Genomic DNA, 24,979 nt, shown 5'->3' on the forward strand with positions numbered 1-24,979 from the left:
TGAAATGCGTGTGTTCCGGGTTGCTCCGAAATGAATCGTTTGCTGCACTTGTTAATTGTTTGTTAATCTCACTTTTGTGTGAGTAACAATATATGTTTTTGCGGAACCATGCGATAACGGCGTCAGTGACGCCGGCAATGGACGATGATACTGTATGTCGTCGCTAATAATGCAAAAAGAGCTGCGTGGGAACGGCAGGGTGTGAGGTGCTCGTTCGCGGTGTACCGAGGTTGTTGTCGTGTGGCCGTTAATTCGACTGAATGCTGTTACTCACCGATTCATCGAGGTCCGCCAGGGTCTGCCGTGCGTGCAGCGGTCGGATGCGCTCCCCTCGCTCGTCGCTAGTCCTGCGAAAACACGGAACGATTCACTTGTCACTAATTAAAGATATCGCAACGGCGGCCATACTGCCGTGCAATCAGGAAGCTTGCACTTGGCTCACAAGATGGCAGCGCACGCTGCTTGGTTGATAATAGATAAAAACGTATTGCGACAGTACCGACTATAACTTCTATTGTCGAGTGTCGTCGCTTGCAGCGCACGGAACAGCAATAACAGCTGTACTGTTCTTCCTAACCTTATTCGTGTGGACACTTGGTCAATTTTTCCTGTGACATTTGTAATTTCGGAATATTCGTAAACGTTAATTGATTTGTGTTGAATTAGAATCGACTAAATAGACAGCCATGGTAAAATTCAACGTACGATGGAAGACCGCCGAGGACTTAAGTCGCCTGCGAGGAACTAGCGCTTGTAAGATCGAATAAATTTGTTAGAAAAAGCATAAGAACAATATCGCAAATAAACGTTTTCCTCCTGTTTCATTTCAGTCACAAAGATTAAATTTTTTTGGCGCAAAGGGTGGACGGAAATCCCAATAATAATGGCAGGCACAATTGTTTCGTCATTGTCACTTCTCAGTGTCGCTTACATGATACATTATTACAACACGCACGATATGACTCCGAAATATTACAAATTGCCGAGAAGTAAGTAAACAAGTATTCATTTTCAGGTTGAATTTATTTGAGATTTTATGATTGTTATGCAATCTCATGAATATGTGCCGATAAAACAGAATCATTGGTAAAAATTGGCCATCTTATCTAATAGTATCCTAATGTTAATATTAATAACGTTAATAATTTAGTTTACAGACCGGATGATCCTGCAGTTCAGAAGATTAAGCGTATCTCAATATTTGATCAATGAATCTTAAAGAATTATGATAGCACTATATTAATGTATTGTTATGTTCTCCTATTGTAGAGATGCTTGTTCTAATAAATATATTTATAATTATCATTAATAAAATCTTTCTCCTCATGTTCTACAGACTAAAAACTTATAACACATTGAAAATTAAATTAAAATTTATATAACAAAATTATAAATGAAAACATTTTCATATATGTAATTTACTGTAGACACATATAATTTTATATTTTTGTAATCTCTATATTTGTAATCTCTATGTATCTCTATAGTTACATATATAGAGATCATATATTATGTATACGAATATTGAGTCAAACACTGCGTTAGATTATAAAAATCATAATCATAAAATTTTCCTCATAAGAATAGACTAAAAAAGAATTAATATTCGATAATAATTAAATATACAATAATCAAATGTTATTTTTATGCAAGTAATTGACTTTTAAATATTTCTGCATCTCTTAGTTTTCAAAAATCTCTAAAATATCACATGTATATAATAATTACACCTATGAAAAATTTGAATTTCTCATGATTATTTAGTATATTATTTTGTAATATTGCGAAGATTGTTATTTTTTTTATATAAAAGCCCTATAAAAATCACGAAAAGTGATTCTTCTTAATCAGTTCAATATCTTGATCAATTCAACATTCTTTAAAATTTTTTTTTAATTCTATGTCTTTTGAATTTTCACGCTATGAATTTTCGTCGTCGTTTTATTTTTAGATCTTTGCTAAGAGATCCGCGAAAGAATTCTCTTTTTCTTATCGCGCCAAGTCATTTCAGATTTATGCTTCTTGTCTCCTCGCTATTGTATTCTCATATTTTGGTATTAAATTTCTTGCTCGACGCTCCTCGCCAAGGTAAACCTAACGCATGCCATGTCGACAGGATTACGGTGCGCAGAAAATAAGACTTCTCGCTTCGTATCACATACTTCCAGCTTAAGGCCATCTCCCTTAATGTTCATACCGTTTAGGACGTAAGGCGAGATGTTTGTGAACACACATTGTCATTCTTGAGGAATGTATAACTTTAGCAATCTTTTCAGATGACTGTTTTATCATATTTTATTCGAAATCGATAAGTTATATGATAGATATATTATTAATATTCTCAATATATGTAAAAATTTAATTTTGCATAAAAAATTAATTTAGCATATATAAAAAATTTATATAGTTATTATTCTCATACAATTTTTACAAAAATGTTCATTATTGAGGGAATTGAAAGATTTCGTCATCTATTAGATTTAGTTATTTATTAAAATTGAATTTACCACTGAAAATTTGTCTCATATATTTACTTGAAAATTTTGATTATCTCACGCGATTCTAATCTCACATTGGAAAATAACAGTACTATGCCGCAAAATGATTTTCGTGATCGTGAGAAAAACGATGGTATACGAAATTGCGTTCGTTAGGAATCCCACCGTCATATGTGAAATCTTAAATCTCATCGACGCTCTGACGCGAGAGAAAGAAGGGACGAGCTTTGCGATATTCCTGCGAGGTTTAGGGCGCAGGATCGTATCAGTCGTGTGCCAATGATGTTTCGTTGTGTTGCGTGTGTACACTGTTATATCTCGGCGAGGACGATAGCGTAGCGTAGGGTCGTACGCGTTGGGGGGAAGGCGCGCGGCGAGGAGAACGAGAGAACGCGCGCGCGAGAGGGAGAGCAAAGGGGAGGGATGTTCGGAGGGGGAGAAGCGAGGATGAGAGAGAAAGAAAGAGAGAGAGGACCGATCGAGAGGGTGAGAGTAGCAGAGGGGATCGGAGCACACCGTACGGAGCACCCCTCGTTGTGCCTCGCCAGTGGTTCAGTCAGCGCTTCGCACCGGCATCGCTTTGGCTCGCTCCTCATTTGAGATCTCCCTCGAACACGTCCTCGTGCGGATCATCGCGTGCCCCCCAGTCGTCTCGCGAAATCAATGAACCCACGACATATCGGCAGGTACGTCCGGGCCTCGTTCAACTAAAGCGCGGTTATAAAGCCTGCTATAACAGAGATACTGCTGGTACTCGAAAAGTCAAACGCGGTAGCCGAAGCTGCCACTTGTCGCTGCGGCTAAGCGGAGATAAAGAGAAGGAAGAAAAGAGAGAGAGAGAGAAGAAAGAGAGAGATAAAGAGAGTGTGTATCGCGACGTGCAGCGAGAAGTGACAGAGCGTAGACGAGATCGAGAGAAGAAATCGAGGACCTGTAACGGGTCCTTAACGTTCAGGACGGTGCATGTCTCGGATCCCGTTTCTAAGCTTTTCCTCCGGCAACGCTTTGTCCACATTCTTGAGGTAAGCCACGTACGTTAGAATGCATTTGTACGGTAATATGAGAATACAAAGAGGTCTACGTTTCTCCGGTTGCACTGTTTCGCACATTCTATGCTGCGATGTGAGATCGCTTTGCTTCGGTGAGAATAGCTATACAACAAAAGCTTTTTGGAAACGATCGATATCTATGAAACCACGAAAGTAATTTATACACTTCAATTTTAGTATCTGCAGATCAATAAATTTCTTCCACATTAGATAATTCTGGAATCAATTTTGACACAAGCCAAAGTATAACTTTTCATACAATAACATTTTAAATAAAATATATTTACTCTCTCAATATTCTTTCTGTTTGATAATATTTAAAGTAAAAAGAATAAATCAAAATATTTTGCAGAAAAACAAAAAACAAAATATATAAAAATTTAGGAAACCGATTCTTGAATGGAATTACGGAAATATAATGGAATGTATAATCATTAAATGTAATTGTTTTTTTATCTTTGTAATTAAAATTTTAGAGGCATGTCGCATCGAAATTAATCATGATTATTGCTGACTATGATTAAATACACTCATAAACGCGTTAAAATGTTTCGCTTCAACGTTCGGACGGATGTCATATATCCGCTCCGTGATATATTGGCAATGAGAGACGTCTAGAAGGAAAGGCCCTCGGTCTCGGTGATTTGATCTTCTATTTACTCAATGTCCTGCCAATCCGTCCTGACAGTCCTTTCGAGTTTCTCTACACTTGCGGTCTTTTAAGCAATATTAATCTCGTTATTCCAAAAAAATAATATTTTTTATGTACTATCGTTGGATTTACAATATTTGAAGTTTTGCGAAATACAGAGAGAAAATTTTTCCGAAAAATATATCAAACATACCATCAATATGTTTCGTGAACTATTAATTTTTATAACATATTATTGGCCAATTTTATTAACACTTGTCAAAAATATAATTTTTGATAAAAAAATATTTTTATACTGTCAGTACTTTAAATGTTAAAAAAAATTTGTTTAATACGGATCAATACACTTATTTCTAAGTGAATAAATCCTTTAACATGACTGGAGCTTATCGCTCCAATCTCTCAGAATTTTGTTTACTTCTCATAAATGTTTATATATATATATATAATGGCCGTTTCTTTAAAAAATATAAATATAAAAATATAAAAAAATATAAAAAAATATAAATTCATAATTCTGAAACGTTTTTACATAATATTTATCCTTTTTGTAATTAACTTAAATGTTTCTATATAGAAAAAGTAGTTTTATAATAAAATTAAATCATGTAGAATTAAAAAACAATAAATCTGTATGACACCGTGCGACAAATAATGCACAAGCAAGTTTCTGCAAAAAGCAATACAACAGATTGATATTTTTCTGTAAACATTACCTTCATAGCACAGCTACCTGGAGTTTATATTGCGTCGGTAAAACCGATTTAATAAAAACAAAAAGCGTCTAACCTCTGTGGATGATCATTGAACACAAAGATTTTCCGCTAAGCGGTCGAGAAAATCCCTTAAAACCCTACGTGCACGCACGTTGTATATGTTTTCCGCAAATAGTGCAAAGTTTGCACATATATAATGTTATAGGGCGGCATTTTTTTCTCGTTTGAGAAAAACGCGCGGCTTTAAAAGAGTTAATAATTATGTGCCCGCGTAGCGTGGACTTTATTGATTCGCGAGCGGTAGGTCGCGCATTATACACCTCGTTATGAGCCATTACGACACGTGCTCGTATCTGAAAACATGACATTCAGCGCATATGTGAAATATTGCAGTAGTGGAAAAACCGGAAATCCGGAAGCTTATGCCCGCATTTTTCAATAATCGATACATATTACGTCAGTTGACGGACGCAATTTTGTACGTAAACTAAAACATTTTCGATACGAGCGGAATTTATAACTATGCAGTTTTTTTTCCATAATTATGTATCTATTAAAAAGCGCGAGACTGTACAGCAATTTGCAATTTTAATAAATCACAATTTTAATTAATTCTTTATTGTTATGCATTGAGGTGGACTTAACATAGTGTTTTGCGACAATTCTCCAGATAAATTTTCTAGATAGTTGAAGCAGTAATAATAATTAGCAAACTATATTTTTCTAATCTTCAGAAAATTTTCCAAATAATAAAAATTTATCGTTATTTTCGTTACTGTATAATGTTAAAATCAGGGCAAAATACTTAGTATATATTGATTTATTTGTCGAAATTAATTTGAACCGTAACAAGCTAAGTAAGCTTCTCATTATATCAGCTATATCGAGAATGCCATGCTTTATTATTATTTATAACGATTTCTTTCCTATTTGGTGTTTCTAAACCGGAGAAATACTTCATTTACTGCAGCTTTGTACTTACACGGCTGATAGCACGGCTTTCTATTCAACGAACGTAACACCCAAGTTCACTAAAGCCCGGCAAACTCAACCTGGACTTGGGCCAAATCGAAGTGCCACAGCACCGTCGTCGTGCACATAACTATATGCGGCCGAAACAGCTGTTAACCCGACTTGTTGCACCGTCAACAGACGTAACCGCGTTCTGCAACCGAACTTCATCGCGTACACGTAACCAAGCTTCTTTATTGAGCAATTATAAGCTATGGCTGTTGTAACCGCACAATTCCCAAGTTTAAAGATGAAATATCGATAGCTGAATCGATAAAACTATTCGTCCGCATTGCTATATAAATCCATATTAATTACAACAAATATACAAATAACAACAAAACAACAAAACATACATATGTTAATTATAACGCGTTCTATTATAACAAATTTTAATTATGTAATTAAAATAATAATATTGAAATTAAAAAATTACAAAAATAATATTTTAGAAAATTTTTTAGTTTTTTTTATCTCTCTGATAAGATTTTTCAATACAATCACAAATATTTATTCAATTTTACAATTAATAAACTCGATTTGAGTGCTCAAGACTCTTCCTGACATCAGCAACTTAAAGCTGATAAAAAATGTATTCCTTTTAAAACCGATAATATTGAATAAAAATAGAGATTAAATACTCCATAATATTTTTAAGATATTCTGCTCTTTTCGAAACATTGTTACGTATTGAAATATAAATATCATCGATTCAAGAATAGAAAGTAATATTATAATTTTAGAAGTTGTTTGAAAGTGATATTGTAATTTTAGAAGTGTAAACAATTTATAAAACAAACACATACTAGCGAATTGACAACACAATTGGCGTAGAAATATTAGTACAATATTAGTACACAAATATGTACTTATTCATCGACCTATCTTCTTAAGTGCAATCGGTTATTTTCTCTTGAAACAACCCTGGACAGAACAAAATATTCCGACAGATTTGATGAGAAAAACTGTATATTGTAGAAAGCGAGGATATTATTTCTGAAATCCGCTCGATTTCTCGACCCAATAACCGAATTTATCACACTTGCGAGGTAGAGGTCGCGGAGAAAACTAGCTATTTCAGGAAGTAGGCTACACGAAGATAATCGGTAGCGTTTGTAAATGCATTCGCACGATTATTCAACATCGCGTCGAAACTCGCAGCGAGCGTCGCGATTGTACGCGAATACGAAGCAAAGAAAATTTCCTTTAGCTCGGCAAAAGCATCTGTTAGATTCTTACAAAGAAAACTATTTGCGATGAAAAAAGCAGAAATTTCCACGCCAATAACCCGCGTCGTCAAATTTCTCGCGGTACATCGAGCATCGTGTCTCTTTGCGATACGCTTTTGTGCATGCTTCCGATGCATCGTTACGATCGTTACGATGCGCGAATTTTCGGTTCAAATGACAATCACTCGATAGGGCAGTCTTCCGTCATCACATTACATGTGCCGCAAGAAATAATTGATATACGCAGTATAAAAGCAAATAAAAAATATTTGTATATCGACTATCATACCTCCGGCTTTAATTTAACGTAGTTGATTTTTTATCGTATATATTGCTTATCGAATTTGCGATCGATATTTTCTTTCCACCCAGGAAAATTCCACCGCTTCTTAATACTCAATATTGAATACCTTGGTACCTTGAATTAAAATTCTCAAGAAGCAAAGTTGACTTGAGTTTAGATGGACAATGAAGTTTCGTTATTCAATTTTCCCTGGAAAGCTTAGTAAACGGAAGGTCCTTTACTTTCAAGCGCTTGTAACTCAAAAGCTGTCGATGCTTTGACATTTTTTTTACTAAGGAAATATTTATTACAAATTAAACAAAAAATTTATTACTAAAATTAATACAAAAAATTTTAATGGGTAAACCGAAAAATTTCACGTTCAATAAAAATCTCTGAAAATGCATCTGAACAATTTTGCATCCAATATTAAGTAATTAAAAACACAAGGGAATACATCGACATTGGATTACATCCGGCTGAGTGATTATCATCGATTACCAAACACTGACACAACCAATGCGGGATTGCCGCGCTCTTTTCACGTTTTATCTCTCGCGAGAGTACAACGCTGAAATGTGGTGGACAAGTATGAATAAATGCGACAAGAGCTCTTTCATTCGGAGTGCGGCGGGTGTGGTTGTTCACAATTGTCGATCAATAGAGACAATCAAGTTCTTAATTAACGGGACGTGACCTGCCGTCAGTTGAAATTCGGTGCCGAGCTTTTCGTCGATTAGTTCGCCGCGTAAAAGCTTCCTTACTAACTCGAACGATGCGCGAACCAAAAATAAACTCGCCTCGAGACATTGTTTCCTTTAAACCTGCTTCTTTATCTCCATGTTATAGCGTGCCAGACACATCGAGTCTAACGCACAAGCTCGTATCTCGCATGTATAAGGAAGTATGTATATTTGCGATGGAAATTCACGGTGATGACGATCTATGTAAGATATTCTGGATTATTTTGTGCTTCTTTTCGCTCACAACTTTCTTGATTTCCCTCTTCTCTGTTTTTTTTTTTTTTTCTTTTTTCAGAGATGATTTTATTTTAGCAACGATTTAATTAAACACAATCCAATTTCTTTCAATTTTAAATATGTGATGCAATTAATTTTCATATAAAATTGGCTGAAAAATTGCACGATTGCAAAGATTGCTATTTTGTTTCTTTGTGGAGCATTTAATTTTCTAGATTTTAAAAATTGATCGCATTGATATTTAAATATTTTAAACGTCAAACTTGTTTACATATCAAGAACAGAAGGTTTAGAATACACCACATATGTTATGTACACGAGTATTAACGAAGTTATTTCCACCGTGCTAATACGTAAGCCTTTCTTCGGCCATTGCGACTGAAGTTGACAGGCGTATTCTACATGATATTCGCTCGTAAACTGTGAATCACTTTCAGCCCTCGCTGCTATCAACGATTGTTACTTGCATTCAGACGCATGTGGGAAACAGTGATAGCAACAATACCAGCGACAACAACGTGCAGTCGCCGGTCGAACTTGCAAACGAAATAACAGTCAACGACGAGAGCCCAATCAGATTACAACGCGAGCAAGCAAAAGCACTCAGTGATAGAATGCTAGCGAGTAGTTAGTCCCAAGTTAAGTAACGATGCGAGAAGCGTAGCGAGAAGAGTGCCGGAGGGAAAGAGGCGGTACAAGAGAAAGAGGAAGAGAGGTGAAATCACTCTTCTACTCGGACTTTTCTCTACAGATGGAATAGCGTATCCGTACTACCTAATTGTAGCTGCAATTTACTGATAAAGTGAGAACTTCGAGAAATCGTCTTTATTCAATTATTGCTTGTATCGGATAGATTTGTGACGATCATTCAGTGTTGGCGATATTTCGTATCGTTAAATAATCAGAAAATACGTGTTAAACAAATCATTGAATAAATAATACTGTACTGGATATTAAACAGTTTCTCTGGATCAAATTAAAAGTAAGTATAAGACAATAAGAAAAATGGTAAATTATTTATTATTTACATTTCAACCGCGCTTGATTTCTTGTTTGTCTTATACTTAATTTCAGTTTTATTATGATTTAAGTCGGGTATAAAGTAAAAAAAAAATTTCTCCCCCGGGAAATATCTTTTAACCGACGGCTTTTTAACTATTTTGCTTCGTGACTCGGGCGATGTCAGAACGAACGACTTGGCGGCAAAGGGTGTCAGCCTAGGATTAAATGGGGCGGAGTAATCGTTTAGCGTCGTAATTATATACTTGCATAACTCCAGGTTCATATAATATCACTGCTTTTACCGGGCTGGAGATTATAGGAAGCCGGTTTCGCCGCGCGTGTGCGGCTTAAAGTTTTTAATCGCGCACCAAATCGAGCACGCCGTTGAATGAAATATTCAACGACGATTAACGACGATGAATGAAATATCGCGAAAATGATGTTTCGCCACTAAAGATATATCACCAATAGTGTATCATGTTTCTACCAAATAAAATAAAATATGCAGCAGCTGAATAAAATATTACTATAAATAGCATATTGAAATACAGTAACTAATATAATAAACTGCTTGATGCATATATAGCCCGACTTAATAAATGCGAATAAATAATTAGCACAATACAAACAGTAAAATTTCAATTTATTTACTATCAAGTATTGAACAAAACATTACATCCTATAATCAATTGCCTTGGAACAATATAACAATGGTATATTGTTGTGAGGTTTCGTTAAGCTTGGGACACCTGCGCAAACATCAAACACAAGTTCAGTCGATCGCTGATCGAGAAAATATTATGTCATTGAATCATTAAACAGATGTTTAGCGAGAGTTGACGGGCGAATCCGCTTAGTGTGATTAAGCTACGTAACATTAAGAGGATAACGTCTGTGTGATACACTCAGAACTTTGTCCGATATCACCGAACGGCGTGTCCTGCCGAGAGCGGTCGAACAACGGTCATGATAATCCGATTGCCGATGTTGCCGGCACTGTTCGGACAACCGATATATCTTGTTCAGTCGTATTAGAGTTCGGTCGGGTCGCTGGCGTTAAGAGATCAATGTTTCTCAAATCCTCGCGTGTAGACGAGAGCTTTGTCGTAACGCGCAATCGTAAAATCAATAGCACACGCGTGGCACATATTTGTCGCTCATTTTTCTGAGCTTGTGTATTATATCGCAAAGAGCGACAGCAAATATAAAGTGTAACATGCCAACAAATGCTTAAGGTACACGAATATAACGAATTCTTTGAGAATGCGAGATTTCATTAAAAATCCATTTTTCCTGATGCTATCGTAAGCAGAGATTAAAATCTACAGCTAATGTCAAGGCTTATCTGTAATTTAATCTTACCTAAAGCGGAACCTTATAGAAGTCTGCACGTTTCACGGTCAGATTTTCTGGCTAAGATTCTATGTCTAATGTCGTTGCTAAAAATATACGAGAGATACATTGACCTGATAAGGTAGCTCGAATCGTGCAATCGTCGATCGAAGTGATTATTTTCGACTACTTTGAGGCGGTCGGAAAGATAAGAGATAATGACACGAGCTCTAATATCAGCATTTACATATTCTCACAGCTTAATGTAGTTTCTATCTTGGCACCATTGAAGGAACTCACTACCATTTGCAGCGAATGTTCACAGTCAGACCATAAGCAAACCGTTACTACTTCCCTTGAGGGTCCATTGTCTTCGATAGCGGTCTGGGAATTGGAACAAAAATTGGCACGAAGATTATCATTCCGTGATATTTGTATAATCACAGTACGTTAATTCGTGCTTTCTCTTATCAGCATCGATTAATTTTAACTTTTAATCTTAATCAATGTTGATAAGAGAAGCACGAATTAACGTATTGATTGAAAATAATTTCAATCATTAAATAATGACTGAAAATTATTTCAGATTTGTCAGGAAAATACACACATTGTGTTTTCCTGTTTCTCTATCAAATTATACTTATTGTATGCATAATTGAATGCTTCGTAAAAAGTTGTGCTTAAAAAAAACCATGGTAGTAAGAAATAATGAAAGAGCTAACCTTAATTTAACGAACTCTTTCCGAAATTACACGTATAAAAATAATAAGAGAAAAATATAAATCTCCGCTTTTTATATACCAGATCTAATTCTAGAAGGGAATGTAGTTGTGGTAGATGAAAGTACTTCATCTAAAGTTAACCGACTTCTGCTGAAACCGTTCATAAATCCTAAAAATAGTAATATAGACAGGTTCGAGAAGTATTTGTACGACGGAAAAAGATACGCGAATGGAACTGCAGAAAATGTCGATACCATTGAGACGTATCTCGAGACGGATAACACTCGTCACACTTGCACGGAGGTATGACGATAGAAATGATCCTGCCGGCATACGCGAAAGTTCTCCAGCATTTCGCTTTCCGTACGTTTATAGCTAATGCGACAAAAAATAGCGTAACCCCATTTCTCCGCGGTGTAGAACAGAAATAAACCATTATCGAAGTAATAATAGCTCTCAACACTGAAACAATTGCGGTCGGTAATTGCAATTTTGCTTGGAGGTTTAAAAGCTCAACGACGTGCGGTAATGGTCAAAATGAAACGATATTTGAGATAAAGTTGAAACGAAGTTCTTCTATCTGTATGTCGCACGATTTATGCCGCCATTTGCTAAACGACAGTCGAGTATATCCGGGCGATTCCTACAGCTACCGTTCTGGAAGATAAAACGCGATCTATGTTCACTTTCATACGAAATAGGTTATTACATATCTAAAGAGACAAGGAGAGAAAAAAACAGAGCAATACGTGCGACGTGTTTTAATGGAGGCTTTAATAATTGCAGCCCACACCCTCGGCGACGGGCATCAGGTGTCCCATTTAAATATTTATAAAGCCTCACCTCTTGCATATCGTCTCGAAACTGAGGTACACGGAGCGGTACACCGCCTTGTCCAAAGGTAAATTTGCCGAGCAACGACGACGAGCATCAAGTTTACTTCATGTATTTTTCAACGAAACGCGTCCGCGAAGATTCTCGATCAACAACCCGTATTGCGCTCTGTAAATTTTCCATTTATTCAGTTTCAAGATAAATGTGGATTATTTGTCCGACGATTAGTGCAATAACAAACTTTTATAGTTTTGAAAGCAAAAATTACATTTTAACACAATTTTCAAAGTTATTAATGAACGAATCTAAGTAGTTTAATAAATTTAGTGGTATTCAAATCTAAATTTTTGGTAATTAAATGTTTAATTTTTCTTTTTTCTGAAAAAATCATAGAATTATTCACAAGTAGCTTTAGTATCGTTTCACCAAGTAAAGCACCGTTCCTATCTCTTCTAATAGGTCTTCTCTAACTAACGTGCGTAAAACGGTGTTAAGCGGTATTCAGAACTTGCTTTGTTGAAATCATTAGTCGTCTATTCAGCGCGCTCAAGTTAGAAATGCACGGCGTTATGGTAAAGATGTAACGCGTTCTATTATCCCACTAGTTTCTGCGACTAGGTCGCGTCTGCGAATATCCAAGTCGCAAGGTAAACTTTCCAAAGACAAAAACGAAGAAGAATGTTATCATTTACCGTAGATAAAATCTTTGTTTCTTAAGTGTGAATAAAGCCACTTTTGATATCCGAGAAACATTCGAAAAACATAAATAATTATTGCTTGAACACGAGAAATAGAAAAATTGTAAGTTGTAAAAAAAATAAAATTTTACTAACTACTTTTTTCAACAATACATATTAATTTTAAAAATATAGAAAAAATATTATTTGCATTCTTCTATATTTTATAAAGTTTTTCTGAATTACACCCACGATATTTTATATATAATATAATTTAATATAATTTATATATAATATAATTTAAAAATTTATAATATAATATAATTATATTTATAATATAATTATAAATTATAAAATATTGTGGGTATAATATACTGATATGTTTTTTAAAGAGAAAATTAATGATAAAAATATTTTTACATTTACAATCTTTTGTTTTTCACGCTTTATTATTTCTTCGCAATTTAAATGGAAAATGCGAAATAGAACAATACATTTCAAATAAATGAGTTATGCGGAAGAAGGTTGTATTTTCCACGTGTAATGCATGAGTATACAAGGGGGATGCGCGAAGTATTTCAAATTTATCTTAGGATATTCCAAGATGTATTTAAGGAACCTTAACCCTCCAATTCCCATAGCACTTACATACTACTACACTAAGTTTCTCGCGTTTATATAGCACGTCTCCTCGAAACTTTTTCAAGCCGACGTAACAAGCATTCTCGTTAAACTTCATAAAATATGTGATGCTCACCGAGTATGCTACACTCTACAACAATTTATCGGGAATTGTATAATTGCGGAGATTGAAAATGCCGAATGTGCCGATAATGTCATATCACAGTAGTGTTTCATCTCTCGACTTCTGGAAAAATGGGATTTTTTCCAATATTGTTTCTACAAACAACTTCCAAATATTCTAACATTCGACAGAAAACAAGGGAAATATTCGAGAACATTCTCGAGAGGCTTTCGGAATGCTCGTCTGTTTTCTTTATTTTCCCTTCCCGCTTTAATAAAAGTATTTCTGGCGAAATTTTCCACCACGAATCAATCCAAGAAAATTCAATCGGACTTCATGCATTCATGCTTGGATTTCGAACATCTCATTCTTTCTACATTTCACGATTCCTTGGGGAGGGATACACTATCGTCTGCAAGCCTGGACACGATCGTAATCCTTTTATTTATTGGAAAATTTTCAAGCTCGGAAAAGTACTGTAAATACGATTGTTTGTCGGATTTCGCGAAACATGCACAAAGCACATGACATACTGCATGGCGTAACTACATTTAAGAGAAATAAATTTATAACAATATTATATGTGTAAAATTACGTTTGATGGAAATAATAATAAAAAAGTAAGAAATAAAAATTAATAACTTTATCTATTAATGACTTTAGTTCTTAAATTTAGTGAAATCTGTGGATTTTCTAAAAATCTGTGGATTTTCTGTGTAATTTCACGTAAAAGAGAATTGCACACTATTGAAATTCTATATAAAACGTAAACAAGCGATCCAAATTTATACTGAAAACCAGAAATGCAAGCAACACTAACCCGTTTCATCATTGAAATATTATTTCGACATTATTGTTGCTTTGTTCCTAGCCCAGTAAACAAAATGTTAGCAATGTTGGCAGATTGACAGCAAATTTAACAAAATTTGATTAAATTTGCTGTCAATCTGCCAACATTGTTAACATTTTGCTATCTGGGTATTTGTATCAAAAGAATAAGATATTTTCTAATTATTTTAGAAATTTAGAACGCAGCAAAATAACTATATTTTTGCGCGACGATATGTTACGTGAAATATACATTATTTTTATACCAGTTTCCGTCTCAGCTTGACTGATTAAATTATACAAGGACTTTGAAATTTAACATATATGAGAAATAATAAGGGGGTCAAAGGGTTAATGCCGCATCCCCTGATGAATAATTCTCATTTGCGTAGCTGGAGGCGTGCGGCCGACTTTTGTGCTGCGTGCAGAGGCTCTGCAGAAGCGGAAGTGCAGCCGACGAGCCCGCCGAGCATCGGCTTAACGCTCGCGGTCGGCGGGGAGGGAAAGCGGAGCCGGAGCTGGTGGAGGGTCAGGGTCCCTCGGGCCCGGAGGATGGAATGCTCGCTATGCCTGTCAGCCCGAGCCCCGCGTCCACCTCGTCGCAGGAGGACGCCTGCAAGCCGCCGCCGCGTAACTGCTATCGCCTTGTTATGCTCGGCAGTGCCCGTGTTGGAAAAACCGCCATTGTAGCACGGTAAACACATGAAATAGACAAATCGTAATGTTCAGCTTACAAAAGCGCTCTTTTCTCGCTTTAGTCGCTCTGTCACTTTTATTTCTTGTCTTATTATTATTATTTTTATCAAACGTAATTTTATAAAATATACAGATATTTTATAAATCTATATATTTATAAATATAGAAACGTTTTATAAATTTATATTTTCTAATTTAGTTATGTAATTTTATTCTATTTAATTTCTTCATCTTTGTTTGCTTTAAAAATATTTTCTCTAAATGCCTATTGCTAGAATTTGGCCAATTTGATTCCGCCGTGCATTCTATACGTTTGGTATTCCCTATACGCTTTTCTGCGTTCAGCCCTCCACATTCCGTTCGTCGTGCTCCCTTTCGCAGATCGATTACTAATAGTGTGAAACAATGTAATTCAATTAATCTTTGAACTGTGTTGGCAACTCACTACTACGCGCCACATTATTGTGTTTGCTATTGCTGCACGACCACTGCTATCGTACAATACGATATCGAAAAACCACCATGTGTCCCTGATAGAACAAAAGCTAATCCTTTTGAATGATTGGATCGGGCTGTTAAAACTGCAAGCTAATTATAATTCTTTTCTCATCGAGACAAAGGAGCAGTTTTCAATTATTAAGAGGACAACAAAATTTTTCGTTGCTGGCCGATTCTGTACATTGACGAACGTAGCAATTCTGCGCAAAACGTCGAAAATATGCGGCTCAAAGTCCAAAGTTATATAGGCTATTCTGAATTACGCAATTACGCAAGCTCTCATACGGCGTTTAACTATCAGCTTCATGCATGCGAAGCAAATTTTTTTACATGTGTTGCTACCGCTAATGAGCCATTTCAAAAAACGAAGCAGACGTTTAACGTCGTCCATGAACGTGACTTTTTAAATACTCGGTGTTATAATTAACTCTGTATTCATTAAACCCGCATTTGCTTCAGAAAATACGTTTACATAATCAAATAAAAAAATTAATTGCTTTAATTTTATAAAATAGATTGTTTAATTGCAGTGTTTAAAACGCAAATAATTTAATAAAATTACGAGGTAGTACATTAATAAACAATTAATGTGTCATAATTTTTTTTTCTCAAGTATCCAGCAATTTGTGTATCATTTAATGTTTTTAATCTGAAAATACGAGGAAAATTATATCGGATTTAATGAAAAGTTCAAAAGGTATCGAATACTATTTAATGTGATTTAGAAATTTATAAATTTTAATTTGTAAGTTTCTAAATCACATTAATTTATCGTCTAAATAATACGGATGTGTTCATACTCGCTACTGCTGAATACTTTTTTCGGAGTTATCTACGAAAAACAGCTCCATATCCTCATATTAAGGTGACTAAAAAAGTTTGCATTTTTGCAATAAATTACTTACCACAATACTGCTCCAACGTCGCCCGATATCCCCTAGGTCACTCCTTCTCAGTGGTTTTTTATGATACTCATTCGCGTTCGCGTTACGATAACACGGGCACTGTTCGTGCGTGTGCCCGAATATGATAACACACGCATTGCTCACGTATGTGTTTGAACATAAAAATCGCACGAAACTATCACGTCACTCCCGAAATCAACACTTCCGCAATTAACAACGCGCGCGCATGCATTTTATCTGTAAAAGATAAATATATCTACATTACAACAGCGTTCAAAATAGAACTATAGCTATATAACTAAAGCTTTATAATAATACAGGTTTATATTAATTATAGTAACAAATAGAATTAGATTGCAAATTATATATTAGATTATATAATATTATTAATCGATTGGATAATATGAAAAGTTTACAGAAATAGAAAAGTGGATATAAATTTAAAGTTCAAAAGGTATAAACCGATAAACGAAGAATTATAGAGAATTATAGAGAAAAATAGAGACAAAATAACGAAGCGCTTATGCGAGTAAAATCGCTGTCGCTTTCAGATTTCTGTCCAACAAATTCGAGGAGAGCTACACGCCAACGATAGAAGATTTTCACAGGAAACTTTATAGGATCAGAGGCGAGGTTCACCAGCTTGATCTCTTGGATACAAGCGGAAACCATCCGTTTCCGGCGATGCGACGATTGTCCTTCCTGACGGGTAAGTCCATCGACTTACATCTCTGGAGCAATGCGCTGCTCTTTTTCGAAATAACGTCGCACTCAAGGCGCCGCAAAATATTTGAAAGTATTTCTGCCGATATTAAAATTTAACGTTGGATAGCGACATTTTGCTTTTATCGTGGCGGATATTGAATGGGGAGAAATTAATGGATATTTAATTCTTGTACGAGCGAATGAAAAATTGCATGCGAGCGGCGCGGTGCAAATGCACCGCAATGCATTTTGTATGAGTATACGCCAGACTGCGATAGATGAAAGAGCGGAAAGACTCAGACATGTTTTTACTGTGTGCACTGTTTCGTAAATCTTGAAGCATTTAGAAAACACGGCTGGTATATTTACGGCGTCATTTATAAAGATTTTACCATCGTATTTTAATCTGCCCTTGATGATCAAAGAAACTTTCGTTCTTCGATGTAGCAAGAAAATGCCTGTAGCCATACAAAAAAAACACCAGGTTTTTTTGTCAAACTCACGCTCTGAAAGTTTTAGAAAATCTCATATCCTCGACAACGACACTTCGCTATGCCGTGCATACGGAAAGAGTTCGAGAGAAAAGGCTGCCTGGGGTGATATCAACTGTCTCGGTTGTTATCGGAATTTCAACAAAATCTAAATACAAGGCTGCATGATACAAATATCATCCAGATTTCGATTAACTTTGTGAAACCTAATCAAATATCTAACATTACAGAAAAGAATGCAATCTCTGACGAATTAAGAATTTAGCGCAAATTAGAATCCACAAATGTCAAAACAGTCGCTTTATTATTTTATTTATTGTCATTTTTTCCCTGCATGCAAACTTCTATCAGAAGAATTTTCTTAAAAGATTCAATTGCAATATATTTTAAATTATAATATCGCACTAGTTTTTATATTTCTTTTTGTTTTCAACTTTCTTTCAAATTAGTAATAATAGAATATATAAGCTAAACTGCTCTAATAATGAAAGTTGTTCAAACGTGCTTATTGTTTAATTGAATCTCTAAACACAGTACATTTAACTGTCTAAATATATAATTGATTGCATTTCATCTATATATAAATGAGAAACGTCCGCCCTGTAGCGCCAGTTATCATCACAAATGTGTTAAGCTAAGGAGGGATGTTCAACGAGTCGAGAGTTGAGAGATGAGGGTTAAGACGGTGATAAGTGGCCGACAGTATCGAAGGACGTTCTGTTTGCGCAAAATGTGAGGAAGGACGTGTAGAGGATACGTTCGCTCGATAACTCCCAATTCGAACCACTCTCCCTCTTCTTTTTTTACTCGGTAATTTCCGCGTCGCACAAGACTATTTGTGCCTTGCTGATTTTGTACGTAAATGTCCCTTGTCCCTCGTCACATCAAGCATTGCCACCTGATAACCTGATATCGTGCCATACTGTTGGACGCGCGACAATTGCAGTATCGTGCTTGTCAAGATAGAAGACGGGGACCCCCCAACCAACTGAAAATACATATTTACGTTTGGATGTATATAATACATGCTTACACGTCAGATAGACCGATGTGATATATAATCCAAGTTGCGATCTATGCATAGCGCGCAATTCCCAAAACGACATTATCCATTAAGACAATGACGAATTATTGCACAGGCGCTTATCTCGAGCATTGAAATATAAAAAAACTGATGTTTTTATAAAAATTCGATAAGTTGCAACATTGTATAAAACTATTTATATTATTTCACGAACGTTTTGTTGATTTTATTATATTGTCCAAAGACCGTGAACAAAAATTTATTGTTATAACAGAAGTAAAAAATAGCAGTGAAAATATTTCATGTTTCATATTTTTTTATTGCTGTAATGTATTATGCAAAAAATTCACAACGTACCCAAAAAATTTTTATAATTTAAAATTTTCGGTGGCAGCTGTTTGCCCCTGGGGTTCAAGTACCTTCAATTCGCTTGCTGTGAGCAAAGTTGTACAAATTGCATTGGATAGAACCGATATTCGTTTCTCGCGAGTTATCGTTCTACATACGGCTAGAAACGGTAATGTATCGTCGCGTGTCGTAAGCGAGGTGACCTCACGTAGGAGCGCGCGGCAAAATTAGACGCGTAAATCCGAAGAATTTTTAAATTGCCGACCGTGAGTGCGGAAATCAAGAAAAGCAGCGTTGATGGGAATTTCATCGTGGCGTGTTTAGCTTTGTATTCCGTCCCACGGTCGTGCCATTAGAAATTCCGTGCATTCATGATTTTACGTTTGCTTTTTTCTCCAGATCCACCGGAGATCTCTTAATAATTCATAGATCGACCGACTGCATTTCGTGCAAGATGCGCATAGAATGATAATATATCAATAAGTCATGTTCGCGTCAAATGTAACTTTTTTCTTGCGCATCAATTATAAATAGTATGGATTATAGTTGCGCTTTTCAATTCTCTCAGTATTTGAAATAGCTGTATAAAGTTATAAATAAAGCTGTGTTTTTTACGCAGCGAAAAACTTTGGGAATACAGGCGCAATAATTGTATGTGCGAACAAACGACGTCACTTTCTCGCAAACACAGCCATTCGCAGGTTTAAGACCGATTTATGCGTCAAGGGCGCAAAAAAAGGTTTCTGCGTTCCGCGAATCTGTTGTCGGAATACGCCTGAACACGAACGCGATATGACCCCGATTCGAAGACAATGAGCCTCCGGACGAGGCTCCGGCTATTGCGAGAAGAGAGAATTCCTTTCGACACCAAAGACACGAACTTTATGCAGCATAATGGCTGGCACACATATATTTTCATCTCGCGACGAGGACAATATCGGGCTTGCTGGCGCGTTTCGCGGGGATAAAATATCTTGCAACGCTCTACATGGTAGTCACGAAGCAACAAGATTATTGTAATATGGAGGTCAAACCTAAGAAGGAATAAGATGAGCGCGAACAAGAAGAAGCAATATGTAAGAAAAGCACAGTTAAATGGATCACCAGATAAATAAAATTGATTATCTTTGCAATTCGGAAATTGTATTTGTAGAAGAAATAAATTTTGTTACGTGTCGAGTTTTAAGACAAATCATTTCTCGTGAAATTAAATTAAAGATTATACGATTTTTAACTCTGTAATAGCAATTTCGTGACCCAATTATGTAATAGATTTATCTTAATAGAAAACTCTTATTTCTCTCTCTCTCTCTCTCTCTCTCTCTCGTTTATAACTCGTAGAATTCGAGATCCATGCACAGTTTGCCATAAAATCAGATATTGAACGGATATGAAATAAATGAAAATAATGAAATTAATAATGCATAATAATGCATAATAATGCACAATTATTAATAATTATAATGATTATAATCAATGAAATCGTAATAATGTAATAATGATAGTAAATTTTTGATAACGGTACAAAAATGAGATCTTTTTAGATTTTATACCACCAATGCACGGTTAACGGTGACATTATTATTATATGAGACACTTAGCGGCATCTTCTAGCGAGAGGATACGCGATAATAAAACCAAGTGGAGCGGTATGTTGGCAAAGCGACGTTATTACCGAGCTTACGTTCTATACGCCCGACTCGTCGACTCTCCTATTGGACGAGCTTTTTGTTCGTTTACGAGAACAGCCAGTTGATCCTACTCGCCCTTTTGTTCGCGACGCTTTTTTGTCGGGAACAAGCGGTAACAGCGCGCTCAAGACCCGGAATTGTTACGCCGTTACCGTCGTTAGGGTAAATTTATAAATACACCGGGCCACACCCCCGTCGCCGTGGAAATAAATCCATCAGGATAAATATTCATAATCCGTAACACGCGTGTCGCGCATGTGACTCGCGTGACTGTTTATAATTAGCCCGTATGCAACAGCGTGCGCCGACTCCTGTCCTGTTCGAAATGATTGCGGCCTGTGTCGCACGGTAGTTGCGTGCAAATGAAGCTCAAACTTGAAAACTATTACAAATGCGATAAAAAAAATTGTTGTGCAAACTTGCAATTTCAGTAGATTTAAAGGAAACACGAATCATTCGATTTACATTTATCTGCAATGTAAATATCCTAATTTAACATTCTGAATATAATATCTATGATTAAATATTGTTTCTGAGAAATCGACTACGTTTCGGTACGATTTCGCAGGAGATCTCTTCGTTGTGGTGTTCAGCATGGACTGTCGGGAGTCCTTCGAGGAGGCCATCAGACTGAGAGAGGCGATCCTCGAGACTAAAGTGAGCGCTACCCAGAGTGCCACAAAGAGCAGGAGAAGCCACTACAGTCTGAAGGTCCCTATGGTCATCGTGGGAAATAAATGCGACAAAGACGTAAAGTACGTTTCTCTGTTCTTGATTCTCGGTCCCGCGAATAATATTCTCCCGTTATCGCGTAATTATCTTAGCGACGAATCTTTCGTCGTTGCAGGACGGTCACGGTGGAGGAAGCCGAGCAATATTGCGTTAGTCAGGATGAATGCTGCATCTTTGTGGAGGCTTCCGCGAAGCGAAACTATCACGTGGATGAACTTTTTTATCAGCTATTCGTGGTGGCGGGTCTACCTCTGGAGATGGCTCCGAATCATCACCGAAAGGTGCCACTCACTTTCGGCTCGCCAACCATGTTACCGCCCTCGCAGGTACGTACAACGACGTTTAACGATGTTTAAAGATAATTCATTACATTGTAACTTCATCAAGAGTAATCAACGGCTTCTGCGACGGGAAATTCTCGCGGAAAATCCGATTAAAACGGACAAAGCGCGGAATGGCACGGAGTATTGTCGTCTCGGAGTCGCATTGCGATCGATTAAACGGGGGATTGCCTTTCGTGATATCGGCGGAAAAGCCTTAAAAAGCGACGCTTTTGTTTCCAGCCGCGGCACAAAGCCACTCTCAGCATAAAACGCCGACTGAGCGACGCTTGCGGCGTCGTGGCGCCGAACGTACGACGTCCCAGCATAAGGACGGACTTAATGATCATGCGAACGAAGACGTGTTCGCTCGCGGCCGGGAATGAGAACAACGCGCCAGGATCTAGGATCACGCTTAGAACAGGAAGAACGGAATCCAGGAAGGCCTGCTCGATACAGTGATATTTCAAAATAAATTTCACGCGCACGGACAAATTTCTAGAAATATAAAGAAATATGGTAATGTGTTTAAAAGCGATCTTCGGAAACGAGTGTCATTGTCTCTACTTGCTACAATTTTACTGTGATTAATGTACGAGTGGCACTATCTCTCTGTATATTTCAATTTATTAAAATTGGTATTTATCATCATTATAATTTATAATAATAATTTTCTTATATAGCGTTTCTTGTCGGAGAGAGAAAAAGACGAGAGAAAGAAAGATAACTAATATTGTTCGACAGAAACCTTATATATGTTATGCGATCGAAACTTTCAGGTTTACAATTGTCAGACTTCGCTGCAAAGATGAAGATAATGTGAAGCGAGTACTCGCGAACGAAGATCGCTAAAGAGAAGTCATATTTAAACCGACCACGCTACTCGCCTTAATTAATTAATGGAATATAGCTTTAGCGTAACGTCCCGAAGGTAACACGTATAATTAACTTAAGATGTGAACGCGAGAGAGAAAGAAAAAGAGAAAGAGAGAGAGAGAGAGAGAGAGAGAAAGAGAGAGAGAAAAAGAGAGAGAGAGAGAGAGAGTCGTTACGTTAATTAATCGTCGTCGATCAAACGCTAAACGGGAAATTGATACTTTGACTAACACGGAGATCGTTTGATATTCGATCAGAGGATTCCTCGACAGCAACGAGATGATCGAGTCGCACGAAAGGGAGCACTCTTTCTATTAGGTACAAATTTTTCAAACATTTTATTAAAATTTTTAAAACAGAAAATCCTGACGGGAAATCGACAATCGTGCAATTGCGGACAAGAGGTCGGGAAGTGTCAGCGTTGTGTCGAATGAGATTGCGAGACGCGGCGAAAAAGCTTTTTACCGAATTAGTTAACTGCGCCCATCGTAGCCTTACTCGGGTTCCGACACGCGAAGGAACGATGTTTATACTTCCACGTAAGATCTAGAACGTTGTAATTCCACTAATAGCGCCCGATTCAAGGAACGAATATTCGATCGTTGCGTAGCGTCGTTTTCCTTTTATCGCATCCCTCTCGCGTATTCCATGGATTTCTGTTAAATCGAATTAATCTCGTTACGGCACCACTTCGTACTCGGTTCGCCACTTTCAACGCGCGCGATCAGCGTGACTACATTGTCAATGACGAGACTTGGATTACATGCCACATGCGTACAAAGTCAATCGATACTTCCGTATCTCGACCTCCTTTTCTATGCATCTTAAACTTGTTAAAATATAACGGACAAACATATGAAAATTGTTCCTCCATTGATTGCGTATGCATTCGAACGCGACTCGATCTTTTACGTATGATTTAATATAATTAAAAAATGATTTGCCATTTAAAAACACAATTTGTACAAATATCAAACCCGAAAGATTCATATTCATACTCCAGCAACAACAGATAATTAATTTGTGGAGAAGCCTATACATTTTCTTTTTGTTACACTTCAGCTGGAAAAAGAATAGATATATGCGATAAATAGAAACTATTAAAGGAATACTAATTTGTTGAAATTTTGTAAAATTTATTCCTTAGTTTAAAAAAATATATTTTTTTACACATGTCTCATTTGACAAATGCATTTCAATCGATGGATCGAGAGGATATTATAGACATACGTAGATCTCTCTTTGCGACTGTCCAAAATAAACATCCTTTCTCTTCCCATAGATTTGGCTATAGTTACTCTAACAATAAGATACAATCGACGATTTGACCAATTAGACGGCTCGTATAAGTCGACTCTAACCAAAAACAAGCGCAAAGCTTCACCGGGCAAAGCTATATTTCGCAGATAAAAAAAAGAAAAAAAATTAATCGCGACCATGCGCCATTATGCTCGCATTTTGTATTGAATAAACAACATTTTCTCCATATTCTCACATAATTCTATGAACCCATATTTATATCCCGGTGTGCCCACAAGAAACACAAAGCGGGTACCAAAATATCCGTGTTCCCGAGTGTTTCTCGCGCGATCACGACGACGCTTTAATCAGCGAAGCGAGAAGTCGTTTGCTGCGATCGCGAGTGAGAGATTGAAACCAGATTTTCACCGTTAGCGCCGTGAGCTACGATTTGTCGATTATCGCCTTAGGCGAACGACTACTCTATCTTATTGGTTTGATCGATAACTCATTAGTTGAATATTCTTAGATATTAATCGCTGAAATATAGCGAAATAAAAATAGTCGCAATAATGAGATGAATATAATACCAGCTTGTGCGCACACCTATTAAATTTTCGAGAAATACTCATTGCAAATTAAAATAATTTTAGTGGAAGATACGAATCGTATTTGACCGTAATTGAAATAATGACATTTTTTTAGAAAGACACTATTGACATATAATAAATACAATTGATATGGAGAAATCTTCAAATTTATAATCGTAATTAATATTGATTTTTTGTATTTTTCTAGCTTCTTTATGTTATCAATAAAAAGAATCACGTATCTTTTCATTTATAAAGATTAAAAGCTCTAGAAAAGCTCTTTGTTACCCAAAAGCTAATACAAGC

At 36.4% G+C, this 24,979-nt stretch overlaps 2 protein-coding genes across 3 annotated transcripts in view; one reads left to right on the plus strand and one right to left on the minus strand.

Moving 5' to 3' along the window:
* The window catches only part of Mrtf (Myocardin-related transcription factor), a 211,812-nt gene that overhangs the window by 175,526 nt on the left and 11,307 nt on the right, over positions 1-24,979 (minus strand). For both annotated transcript variants that reach the window (XM_067359899.1, XM_012367993.2), the window contains 2 exons: positions 16,658-16,894; positions 275-347 (listed from right to left, as the gene is read on the minus strand). The gene's annotated coding sequence lies outside the window, so the exon portion shown is untranslated. The remainder of the gene's footprint in view (positions 1-274; positions 348-16,657; positions 16,895-24,979) is intronic.
* Positions 2,951-24,332, plus strand: LOC105672831 (GTP-binding protein Rhes). Its single transcript, XM_012368014.2, has 6 exons — positions 2,951-3,520; positions 14,951-15,252; positions 17,209-17,366; positions 21,485-21,671; positions 21,764-21,974; positions 22,212-24,332. The coding sequence occupies exons 2-6, from the start codon at positions 15,116-15,118 to the stop codon at positions 22,428-22,430; spliced, it is 912 nt and encodes a 303-aa protein (XP_012223437.1). The 5' UTR covers positions 2,951-3,520; positions 14,951-15,115; the 3' UTR covers positions 22,431-24,332.

The sequence above is a fragment of the Linepithema humile genome, chromosome 1 (assembly GCF_040581485.1).
Source record: "Linepithema humile isolate Giens D197 chromosome 1, Lhum_UNIL_v1.0, whole genome shotgun sequence".
Classification (NCBI taxonomy): domain Eukaryota; kingdom Metazoa; phylum Arthropoda; class Insecta; order Hymenoptera; family Formicidae; genus Linepithema; species Linepithema humile.